The sequence below is a fragment of the Caretta caretta genome, chromosome 3 (assembly GCF_965140235.1).
Source record: "Caretta caretta isolate rCarCar2 chromosome 3, rCarCar1.hap1, whole genome shotgun sequence".
NCBI classification, from domain to species: Eukaryota; Metazoa; Chordata; order Testudines; family Cheloniidae; genus Caretta; species Caretta caretta.
The window spans coordinates 141,745,801-141,758,701 of record NC_134208.1 but is presented as its reverse complement, the minus strand read 5'-3'; the positions used below and the strand labels follow the sequence as shown (position 1 = coordinate 141,758,701).

At 45.1% G+C, this 12,901-nt stretch overlaps 1 protein-coding gene across 1 annotated transcript in view; it reads right to left on the bottom strand.

Moving 5' to 3' along the window:
• The window catches only part of CATSPERE (catsper channel auxiliary subunit epsilon), an 82,135-nt gene that overhangs the window by 12,648 nt on the left and 56,586 nt on the right, over nucleotides 1–12,901 (bottom strand). Inside the window, exons 11-14 of the mRNA XM_075126967.1 lie at nucleotides 7,631–8,070; nucleotides 6,325–6,383; nucleotides 3,883–3,958; nucleotides 2,925–2,977 (exon numbers count right to left, since the gene is read on the bottom strand). Of these exons, the coding sequence (XP_074983068.1) occupies nucleotides 2,925–2,977; nucleotides 3,883–3,958; nucleotides 6,325–6,383; nucleotides 7,631–8,070 (628 nt within the window). The remainder of the gene's footprint in view (nucleotides 1–2,924; nucleotides 2,978–3,882; nucleotides 3,959–6,324; nucleotides 6,384–7,630; nucleotides 8,071–12,901) is intronic.

Below are 12,901 nucleotides of genomic sequence, written 5' to 3'. Positions count from 1 at the left end.
GGGGTGAGGACATAAATATACCTTATCCTTAATGGAGGTTCTGGTGGGAAGGCATGGAGTTCCAAGACCCTTCTGGCCAAAGTGATGGCAACTAAGAAAGCCACTTTACAGGAGAGAGATAACAAGGAGCACATTGCCAAAGGTTCAAGCGGTGGCCCCATAAGCTTCTATTAGACCAGGTTCCGGTCCCAGGGGGGAACAGGCTCTTACTCGAGGGTACTGTATAACCTTTCTAGGCCTTTGAGGAATTGGACAGACATGTCATCTGAAAAAATTGACCTGTTATCCACCCAAGGGTGGAAAGCTGATACCACTGCAAGGTGAACCTTGACAGAGGAGACTGCTAAGTTCTCTTGTAGGAACAAATCCTTCAATTTCTGCATGGAGTCACACATGTTAAAATCATACCTGCCCAGCAGCACCTGCTGGTTTGCAATTCAAAATTGTAATGAGGGCCAGCCTTAGGGAAAATGGCATACTGGGCAAACTTGCCCTCAATGCTTCCCTCAGTGACCCAATGCCCCTAGGCCTGGGCAGCCACCTTGATCCCCTCCATGCCCCCATCACAGCTTGACCATGGCTGAGGCGCTGGAGACTGACAGCACTGACAGCACCATGTCCCAACCCTTTTATGGCCCCATAGACACACTGAATAGAGGAGGGGCTTCTGCAGCAAAGCAGATCCCACCCCAGAGCTTTAGGGGCCACAGTCCCCTCCCACTGAGGCACTCACCCTGGAAGCTCGGGGAGCCGAGATCTTGAGGTGCCAATAGGGCAAGGGGGTCTGGTCTGTATCCCAGGGTCCAGTTGGGGCCCTGTGACCCAGCTCCAAGAGCTGTCCAGGGTTCTTTTATCGGTGTCCCCGTCTGGTTCCCTTCATTTTACCCTTTGACCGCACTCCTGTCCCTGTTATTTCATTAGTTGTCCCCCGGAATTACTTGGTTTCCAGGTCTTGTAGATCCCCTTCTTAGGCTGAAGGGGGGATCCTTTAGCAGTAGCTCGCCCACTTCCTGGATCCCAATAGGACCAGCCCCAAGAGGGTTAACTCTGCTGAGGAAGTCCCGCCGGGAGGCAGCATATAAAAGGTAGCAGCCCAGCTCAATCTGGGCAGGCTGTTGGAGAGGAAGGGCACAGGCTGCGAGCTCTCTCCAGGGAGTTGCTACAGGCCCTGACTGCGGAATCACAGCTTGCAGAGCACCAGACAGACTCCAGGCTGCCCGATGAGCCCTGAGAAGGGGCTGCACTGGTGGAAGCTTGGCCATTTGAGGACCCCAGAGACCCAGCGGAACTGGGGGGAAAGGGTAAGAAGCAGGTCAGGGGACTTAAACTTTTTGTCAGTGAGTGAACTGGGGAACCAGTCAGGATGTATTGGGGGGGATCATTGCTGACTCAGAGGTCAGCACCCCTACCTGGGCTGGGACTTGGAGGAGCAGGGAGGGCCCGAGTCCCCTTATCCAGGGCACCATCCACTTGAGTGGTACCCCACTCTCCCAATGGGCCAACAGCCATGCAATACCACAGAGGCAGGATACTATGATGACTCTGGCCATTGGGTCACATTGCCCCTTGTAGAAGGGCTGTCTACTGACTCTGGCCATTAGGCCACGTTACCCTGACTAGAAAGGCCGCCTTATTGATGTCAGCCAGTAGGTCAAACTACCACAGCCATAATAAAGGTTATTATTATAAGAACTAACTGACTGTGGTACAGCCTTTTCCGTTCTTTTGGACCATACATCACTTGACACCCCGTGGAGGGGTGTACCTACCCCACAACAGGCCCCTTTCCCCCAGACTCACCAGGCTTCAATCTGGCCCTGCCTCCCCTCTCAGACTCACCCAGGCAGGAGAAGATGAAGCTCAGTGCGAGACTGGAGGGGGAGGGAAGAAAGAAAGAGGGAGAGCCTGGGCTGTTGCCAGGCGGGGCCTCAGCTGGTGGCATAGCCCTGTGTCTGGGATCCACACAGAGCAGTAAAGCTGGAGTAAGGGAGGCGAGCTCAACACTTAACTTCATCCCCAGGTCCTTGAGGGAGCAGTGGTCACAGCCCCCCATCGCGTTGCCCCCTGCACAGGCATGCACACCCCCTGGGTGAAGCAGCCAGGCCAGTCCACAGTGGGAGAACCATGCGCACATGCTTCTGTCCCGGGGACTCCATGCTCCAGATCAATTGTGCCATTGCAGTGAGTTCTAGGTCTGCTGGAATGCCCAGTGGGCCTACCTGGGGCAGGTGCAGCCTCTGGCTCTGCTCTTGCTGCCCCCCAGTGAGCTCCTGGCCAATCACTTGATGGTACTCCTGTGCCTGGGACCATGGACAAGTGGAAATGCCTAGAAGAGTGACAAGAACAGCTCCTCGGGTGGGAGAAGTAAGACCTGATCTCCGACGTGGAAGATGATGAATCTCTGTCCAGTGACAAGAGTAGTGCTGCTCCCACCAGTGTCGGAGACTGGTGCAGTGGTGGAGATGTCCACACAGTGGCAAACCTAGCTGGGCTGTTTTTTCATTAGATCTCCTTGACTATGGAACTTAACATTTATTGAGCTTCTGGTTATGCTACAAGGCTCATCTATTTTTAATTTCTCTATAGAAGGAGGAGGTGACTGAGAGTTGGTATATTAGGGGATAATGTGTATTTTAAAGCTATTTTTTATTTTGGGGTTTTTGTTTGTTTTGGGGGGGTTTTTGCACTAAGCAGCAATGAGCTGAATCTATGTATTTTGTCATGTACATTTTTTAAAAGATGTCTACAGCATGGGAGAGGTTTTTGCTTTTAATTATGTATAAAACCAATATAAAGTAAGAAACATTTTACAAATGGGATAACTGAGGCATATTAGGCTAACAATACTACCTTATTAGCATTTATTTTAACTTCTGTTGTAAAATTAAATAAACCAGAAGTAATAAAATATTATTAAAACTTGCCTTTGAATGACAATATGCCTTGATGGAGGACAACCAACAAATAAATGAGTTAGCTGAAAAGAAATACATTATATTATATATAGATCTATATCTATATTTTTGTATATACTACCATGTACATAATTAATGTACATCTACTACATACATAATTAATTTACATAATTTTAATCAATGAAAAAAGGTCAGGCTGAGCCGTGATGGATTTTAGCACAGAATTACATACATGCACATGCGCAAACAGGGTAAATCAATTTGATATGAGTCAAAATGTATATCTGTTGCAATACAACCTGCAGTGTGTAAATGTGTTTATGCTTTTTTATCATTAAAAAACAAGTCTTAAGCCTAAAATGTTTAATATTGTTTTATTATTAAAAAATAGTTCAATTATATAAGTTGATTCCAACTGTATAAGAGCACATTTGAACTACCTGGATAATCAGTAGTTTGAATTATGAGGAGTTCCACTCCAAAAGCTTAAAAGTTCCACAGGAGCTTAGCTTCAGAAGCCCTGAGGAACTTTTAAGCTTTCCAAAAATGGGTCTTTGTCCTTAAGACTTGAGGAGTCTGAATGGAGGCATTGATGCTAATGAGGGCCAGTAGCTTCATTTAGATATAGGGGGAACTCTACTTCTCTCTATGGCTTCCTCCTTGTCCAGGACACATCAATCCTTCTCCCTGTCTTGAACACTTTCTCACCAGCACCCTGCTGTGAACCCTCCCTCTTCTGCAGCTCTACTTAGGCAGCATACAGAAACCCTTGGAAGATATAACCTTACTTTAGTTAACTGGAGCTACATTAATTGGCATTTATAGCCTAAAGATGAAATCCTAGCCCCGCTGAACTCAGCTGTAAAACTCCCATCAATATCAATGGGGTCAGAATTTCACCATAAGAATCTAAGATGTAACACCACCATATTTTAGCCAAATAAGCTTCTCAAGATAAAAAACTTACCTTATTGTTTGTTGAACACATTTTCCCAGACACACTAGGTTGCAGTTCAACTGTCATAACACCTGTGGATGCAATTCTAAATGGGACCCCACCCCACCCACAACAAGAATTAATATTAAGATTTACGTAAGTTTGAAAATAAATCAGTAACAGCACTTAACTAACTAAACTAAGGATATATCTACATTGTAATAAAAAACCCATGGCTGGCCCATGTCAGCTGACTCAGGCTTGCGGGGCTATAAAATTGCAGTGTAGACATCCAGGGTTGCGCTGGAGCCTGGACTCCGCAACTCTCCCCCCTTGCAGGGTCACAGAGCACAGGTTCCAGAGTGAGCCTAGATGTCTACACTGCAAATTTATAGCTCAGCAGCCCAAGCCCTGAAAGCCCATGGGCTGGGCGCAGGTGTTTTATTGCAGTGTAGACATACACTAACTAACTAAACGAACTACACAATTGCACTGTAGCAAAGTATTTGTTTAGCATCAGTATAAGCCCCCATTAAGCCATTTGTATTTTAAGGATGCTTTGTTTGCAGTGTTGTTGTAGCCGTGTTTGTCCTAGGATACGAGAGAGACAAGATAGGTGAGGTCATATCTCTTACTGGACGAAAGTTTTTGGTCTGAGACAAGTTTTTGAGCTTTACAGAGCTCTTCTTCAAGTCGGGGGAAGGTAACCAGAGTGTCTCCGCTAAATACAAGTTTGAACAGACTGTTAAGCATAAGGGGTTCACATCTACTGTAGGAGATTGCTTAAAATGAAGTGGGCAGTTAAGGGTTAGCAGGCAGTGGGGTGTGTTACAAATTGTTATAATGTGCCATAAAACCAGTGATCTGAGTCTATGTTTTTTAGTGGCTAGCAGAGTTATAAATTTAAGTTCCCAGGCTTGCCTTTTGAAGGTGTTGTACAAGCACATAATAATGGATATGTCTACACTGGAGCTGGAAGGTGTAAATTCCAAAAGTGACACCTAACCCACCCTAACTCTGATCAAGCTACTGTGCTAAAATTAAAAGTGTAGCTGTTGCAATGTGAACAATGACTAGCTGTTCTGAGTGTGATCCAATCTAAGAACCTAAGTGAATATTTGTGGCAGCTAGCCCCTCTTTCTGCTTGCACCGCTGTGGCTGTACTTCTATTTTTAGCGTGCTAGCTCAATCAGTGCTAGTGTGGGTATGTCTCCATGAGCTGGAATTTATACCTTCCAATTCAAGTAGACATACCTAAATTGATGGTGCCTGCCCCAAAGAACTTAAAACCTAAGCGTAAAAGACAATGTGTGGGTAGAGACAGACAGATAGGGGAGCACAAGGAAATAATAAGACAATACTTGTAGGCATGATAAAGCAGTGGTTTCAGCATACCAGCTGCCTTACCATTATCAAGTTTTTTGTAGGCATTACAGCAAAGAGAATTTTAGAGATGGATTTAAAAGGAGGACAATGAGGTAGCTTCGCAGAGGTTTACGGGGAGCTCCTCCCATATGTGAAGGGCAGCATAGGAGAAAACACAAAGGTGCTTGTTTGAAAATTTAAGAAGCTGAAAAATGGAGGCTGGCCCCATTAACAGAGGAGAGGTGGAAGTCACATCTTGATAGCACATCAGAGATGACGGGTAGGGTGCAGATAAGTGGTAAAGGGCCTTGAAAGCAAAGACAAGTAGCTTATGTTTTTAGGTTTTAGAGAAAGAGGAGCCATTGGAGGGGATGCAAAGAGAAGGGTGACGTGGAAAAAGCAAAAAGCTAGGGATATGATCTTTGTAGCCATGTTTGGAATGAATATAAATGGGACAAGACTGCATTTGTCACAGACAGAGGGTAGGAGGTAGCAACAGTTGAGATGATGAAGGCCTTGCCAAGTGTTTTAGCTGTGTGGATAGAAGAAGGCTGCATCTTAGAGATATTATGCAAGAAGCAGCAAGATTTAGACAAGCCTGGGTGTGAGGATCTAGAGAGAGGGCCAAGTAAAAGAAGACGTACAGGCCTAAGTGACAGGAAGATGGTGATGCTGTCCACCACGGTGACTGAGAAATGAGTAGCACGGAGGGATTGCGGGGAAAGATTAAGAGCTTTGTTTTGGCCAGGCTGATCTTAAGCTAACTTCTGGACATTCATGTGACATCAGAGAAACAGGCTGAGATTTTAGAACTGGGGCCTTAGTTACATCATTGTATCAGAAATCAGATGCAACTCCATTGAAAGCAATGAGATTATACTGTGTACATTAGATTAAAATCAGGCCCACCTTATTAAAATAAAATTGAAATATACAATTTCACATTTCAAAAGCAAAGCAGTAAAATCATTTAACACTTATCTTCAGCTCTATGGATTTAAAATACTTTTAATTTATACTCATCAGAACCAATGGACTGTGATATTCAATATATGTATAAATTACCATCTACATCTTAAGTATCTTTAGCAATTACACAGTACTTACAATGCTTCTGTGTAATTAGATTCAAGACTATAGTCCATTTTATGGTAAAATTTCATTGTCTAAAAGAGACAGAATGAAGAGGAATGATCATTAAGAAAAATCCTTTAAAAATCCTTGATTTGATCACGGACATTTTCATGATAAACAGAGCATACCTTAGAAAAGATGAGCAGGGATGAAAACCAGGCTCTGTCTAGTAAAGCACCTACCACAACAGTATATATGGCATAATATCTAGCACTAAAGATACGATTTCAGTGGGCTCTTTGTGTTCCTGGTGAAGGTCTGAAACATTATGAGCTCACTAGTTTGTTATCTCTTCTGAATGATATAAATACTAGCTTGTTTTTCACCCAAGTCACACTACACAAATAGACATCTGATGAAATGCAATGAAAGTTATTGTTTGAAGTTATAAATGAAATATTAAAAAAAAATTCATTTTATGTTATTTGTGAAACAAACAACAATCAGTTTGTTTTACAATGTTAAAAAAAACGAACAAATTCTGTCTTAAATTTTCTCTTAGGGCTTGTCTGTGCACTACAGGGGTGTGATTTCTAAAGTGTACTAATGTGTTGCGCATTAACTGGTCCGTTTAGGCCCTGCTGGTGCACACTACAGGTTCCCTAGAGTGTTTTAACATAGTACTTCATTAAAGTGCATGAGAAACCTTTAGTGCGCACCAGCAGGGTCTACATCGACCAATTAATGCACAACACATTAGTAATTTTAGAATTTTCAACCTGGTAGCATTCATTCCCCACTGTGTAGAAAAGCCCTTATTCAAATAAGACCTTTTACTACATCAGTCCCTTTCCTCTCTTGGGGAACAAGCTTCTTTAAAGCTCTATCCCCTACCTTGTAAATATACTTCTGCAAAGCTACAAGACATTTGGCTTCCAATAACTTGTGGTGAATCCCATAATTCAGATTCCAAAACTAGTTCCTTTTCTTACTAAACTAGAAAGCTAATAATTATATTTTAAACTTCAAAGATTATTTTTATTTAATATATCTAATCTAGCAGAAAACTAAGGGCTGATTCAGATTGGATTTATGCTGGCAGGAGCTGTCACAGGGCCTCAAGAGCAGCAAATCTGCCAAGGAAGGAATTTGTGGGGATGGAAAGCAGCCCTTCACCCACCCTTGAACGAACACACACACACACACACTCACACTCTATTGCCCAAAGAAAGCAAAGAATGGAAGTCTATATGAAGATATATACTGCAAATTATGCTAAATATATTGTAGTTAGAAAGCAAATTGTATTGTATACAGGAACCATTTTAGTATAACTTACCTGGTTTTTAGTACAGATTCCACGAGCTATTTCATAATCGACATTTGTTGTCTGCATCAGCAATTCTGGCCTGTAGATTTCCACATCTGTGGATAACCCCAGATTCTCTACATAGACTACTTGAGCCCAAAATGTCACTTCATCTCCCATGTCCAGATAATAGACATTTAAATCCATGCTGTGCTTAAATACGAGATACGGGCAAATATCCTGAGAATCATGTATGGAACTAAATATTTCAGTTTTCAAGGGATAGTCCTCACGGTGTATTCTAGAACCATTGATATACAGTATATATAGGTTACCAGATGGATTCAAGTAAAGGACTATGTTTTTGCTTTCCTTTTCCCATCGAGGGAGCACCACAGCATCTTTCATTTCAACTTTTAAAAAAATCATGACATTGTTTTTCATCTTTATCACAGTGCTCCCGAAATAGTCTGCAGGAAGGAAAAAGAAGAGTCATCTTTCCTGTGTAGTTTAAATTTCCAGACCGCTGATGAAAATACTAATTCTTTAAAAAAATACAGATTTGTTTTTCTATTTCTATTGTACTTTCCACATTTGTTCCTAGCCAAAATTTCTCCTGCTCATTATATTGTCATGCAGTGTGATCTGTGCTTTTTGGGTGCTGTCCTCTACCACACAGATGATGCTGTAAGTGTCTAAACAATGAAGTGCTTTAGGATCTTTCAGGATGAAAAGTGCTGCATTGGAGCAGGGAATGAGTGAGACTGTGTGGAGGTGGGAGAAAGAGTAGGAGTGAACAACCAGGTTTATGGTGACCATGGTGATACAGAGATGAGCAACACCTGATTCGCATTTTCAACATTTTCTTCACAAACATGAAGAGACAAGTTTTTATTTTTTTAATTAATGAAAGCTTAGATACCGTGCATCCATTTGTCATCAAGTATATTTGATGATGAACATTTTTCTCCATCACAGAGTGGTTACTTACCTTACAGTAACAGTGGTTCTCCTAAATATGTAGTTCACATGGACCCCTCTGAACGTGCATACACCCTATGTGTGAGATTGTATTCTCTTGGCCAGCTGCACGTATTCAGGTCATGCCTGTGCTCTATATGTCCTCATGCCCCCAACGCTGAGGGCGGAGTAGACCAAAACATCTCTCAGTTCCTTTGCCAATACATTATCTCAGAGCAGTAGGATTCTGTACTGGCAGAAGAGGAGGGTAGGTTGTGGAATCCATGTGGATGACACATTTTGAAGAACCAGTTACTGTAGAATGAATAATCATTTTCTCTTTTTCGAATGATTGTCCACATGGATTCCACTCTTGGTGATTCACACACAGTTGTCTTTTTATTTGGAGGTGTGTACAAGGAGTTCCATTTAAGCAATGATTAAAGGACAGCCCTACCAAAATGGACTGATCTGGAAGCCTCTACCAAAGAGCAATATCTTGTGAATGTGTGGACCAAGCTCCACGTATTTCTGAATTTTTTAGGGGAGCTAAGGACATTCTTCAAATAGGCAGCAGAATCTGCCTGGATGCTAGTGGAATGAGCTCTAATGTGGCTAGGTGGCTGTAACTTGACAAGTTTGAAACATGCACTTATACAGACAGAGACCAATTTTGATAATCTCTGTGAGGTTATTGCCTGACCCTTAATCCTATCAACAAAGGCTGTAAACAGTCTAGGCATATTCCTGAATGATTTTGTCTTGTTCAGGTAGTATGACAGTACCCTTACTACATCAAGTGCATGAAATTTAGCTTCCCCTGGGGTTGAGTCAGGTTTGGGAAAGAAAACTGGGTGATGAATAAACTGTTTCATATAGAATTCAAACAGTTTTGGGCAAAAACTTGGGATGAGTGTTGAGAGTAACTCTGTCCTTGGCCTGAAGGTTGAGACTTGATGCCACCCTTCTCAATAGTTCCTGGTGGGCTTTAGAGTCCTCCTGCGGAAGGAGGGAGGAGGGGCCGTAATCACCACATCAGGGGAGGGTGAGGAGGCAGGCGCAGTACTTTGCATGTCCGCCAGTACCGGAGGACCCACCACTTGGTTGCCCTCCGGGAACGGCACCGACGATGCTTGTCTCACCGACTCCTTTCTTGGAGGCTGGGACAGGGAGGCTGACGGCTGTTCCGAGGCTCCGGCCACTGAGTGAGCTCCCACCGGGGGCTGCATCAGGGACCACGGGGCCCATTGGTACCACTGTGCCGGCCATGGAGCCTGGTGCCACTGCACCTGCTGTGGCACCGGCGGAGCAGGCTGTTCAGCCTGACTGTCCTGTTCCATCAATCGATGACTACGAAGGGAGGCCGGGCTGGTGTACGACCTGCCACTGTCCCTGGACCGGGAGGAGTGGTGGCATCGGGAACAGTGCCGACCATGAGACCGCGATCCCAATGTGGAGGAATGGTACCGCCGGTAGCACTGCTCCACGATTGGCTCCGGCGGGTATATCTGCAATGGCGAGGCTCCGGCTATCGACGCCTGGAACTGCGGGAGTGGTGCCATGGCAGGGTCCTGGAGCAAGATGACTAATGGGAACGGCATCGACATTCGTGTTGCGACCGGCTACAGTAGGCCTTGGAGATGAAGTCCCAGGTCGCTTGCAGGGCCTCGGGCCTGGAGGGCATCTGGACATCCGGGGAAGCCTGCTCCGAACGGGCCAGCCTACTCCACTCGACCTGAGTTGGAGGCCTGGAGGCCGATGGGGACCAAGGACTGCCCAACATGGGTCTAGCCTATCCCCCGGTCTTGCTCCTGTGCTGCGGCAGAGGAGGCCTCTTCTTAGCCTTCTTGGCATGCCCCACAGACGGGGAGCAGTGCTGACTGTTAGATGGCACCGAGGAGTCACTGCGCACTGACACCGCGGTACCCAGTGCCAACTCGGAGCGGTGTGCCAGAGTTGGGGTCAACACCGACTCCATCAGGATAGCCCAGAGCCAAATGTCTCTTTCTCTCTTGGTCCGAGGCTTGAAAGACCTGCAAATCTTGCAGCGATCGCGGAGATGGGTTTCGCCCAGACAGCGTAAACAATCCGTGTGTAGATCACCCACTGGCATTGGTTGCCTACAAGTGTTGCATGACTTAAAACCTGGGCACGGGGCATGCCCCGGCCTGGGCACACTAAACTAAACTAAGTTACACTAATTACTTCAACTACAGGTACTACTACACTGAACGAACAAGAGTTCTGGAGGAAAGCTGCAGACAAGCTGGAGCAGAACAGTTCCGAAGCACCTTCACTGGCGGCAAGAAGGAACTGAGGGTGGGGGGAGCACACAGTGCCCCTTATACTGCGCCATGGAGGCACCACTCCAGGGGTCGCTAGGGCTCTCCCCTACGGGTACTGCTAGGGGAAAAACTTCCGGCACCGGTGCACGTGGCGAGCACGCACACCTATTGTGGAATACACATGAGCAATCACTCGAAGAAGAAGGGTATTTTCCTTTCACTTCCTTTCCTGAAGTAGGCTTTTCCCACAAGTTTAAAAAGGAAAGGATTCTTTGTGGGACTGTGACCATCGTGTCCATGTAGTGCCTGCTGGGTAGATAAACTGATTCCAACCATCTTTACATGAAGCATAGGCGAATTCTGGCAAACTGTGTCACATAGATGCATGAGGCCATATGTCCAATGTGCCTTTGGCATGCTCTTACAGACGTCTTTTTGTAAGCCTGAAGTTGGCTGATGAGGTCCACTATCATTTGGAATCTTTCTTGTGGAAGACAAGCTCTTGCTTACATGGAATCTAACACGGCTCCTATGAACTTTATACTTTGTGTGGATTTTTCTCCGGCTTTGAGGCCTAGTATGGCAAAGACCTTGAAGGTTACTTGATCCGAGTTGGTTACCTGGTGTGGTGGCTCCTTGGATCAACTATCAATAGGATATGGATAGACCTGGAGTTCTTATCTTCTTAAGTGAACTGTTATGACTGCCAAGTACTTGGTGAATAACCTTGGTGCTACTGAAAGATCAAAGGGCAGGACCCTGTATAGGTAGCGAGATGTTCCTGGTAGGAATTGGAGGATATTTCTTGTGAGCCGGATGTATGCTGTTGAGATGTCGAAGGTCCAAAATAGGCCACCAGCCCCTTTTCTGCTTTAGAATGAGAAAATAATGGGAATAAAACTCCCTGCCCCTGAACTCTAAGAGCCTCTCTTCCACTGTTCTGACATGCATGAAGCCAGAGCCTGCACCTCTTGTTTCAACAGTATTTTGTGACAGGGACTGTTGAAGAAGAACAGGGATGATGGGTGGTAGATAGGACGGGATTGAAATTGTATGCAATACACATTGCTGACATCTCTTGGACCCACTGCTCCATATTGAACCTACTCCATGCTTCCTGAAAAAATAATAGCAGTTGCCAAAATTGGGGGAAAAGGGTAGAGATCCTCCAAAAGTTCTACTAGGCTCTAGACTGTGGTGTGTAAATTGCTGTCGAGAGGAAAACATCAAGTGCACCATAGCCGAGAAAGAGGTGATGGGTCATCTGTGTTGAAACATCTGCTTCTCCCTTGGGAGCTCCAATGCCCCCTGTGGGTTTGTGAGTTGCTGGACTGTCTCTCTAGCCCAGGAAGAACTCACTTCTATGCCCAGAGTCTTTCAGGCCCTTCTTCCAAAGCACCACTTTATTGATATAACAAAAGTTGCAAAGTAACACAAAACTCACATCAAAGGTGGATACTGGGACTCATAAGCCTTTCATTCTGCTTCCCTCTCTCTGTTCCAAGGCTAGTCACAGGAGACAACCTTGCTCTTACAGTCCCCACTCCCTCTCAGCTGAGTCCTCTCAGCCCTTTATAGAGAACACTCGACCCCTTCCCAACTGGATCTGAAAATTGAAAAGGGCTGGCTGGCCACAGGCCCCTTGGCCCTTAAAGGGGCAGACCATCCTATTACAGGTTTATAATAGTAAGGAACAGAAGGATGCTGTCTGAAGGAGGTTTGAGGTCCAACTTGCACTTTCCAACCCAAAGGAGGAAGCAAGTCCAGAGAATGCAAAGTGGCTCTAAAATTCCTTCGTGAGTTGAGGGCTTCCTAGCTCTTTTAATTGAAGAGGTTGCAGCCCTCGAATGGAAGATGTTTTGCTATGGTTTGGCTCTCCTTGTGTATTCCTGCTGACTGGTGCCAGGAGGATCATCGTATTGCCACCTATCTGGCTATGTACAGATTAGCCATGACACTGTTTCAGATGCATCCAAAATAGTCTGCAAGGATGTTCTAGATATCAGTTGCCCACTAAACATGATTGATTTTAATTCTTCTGTGTGCTCCTGCCAGA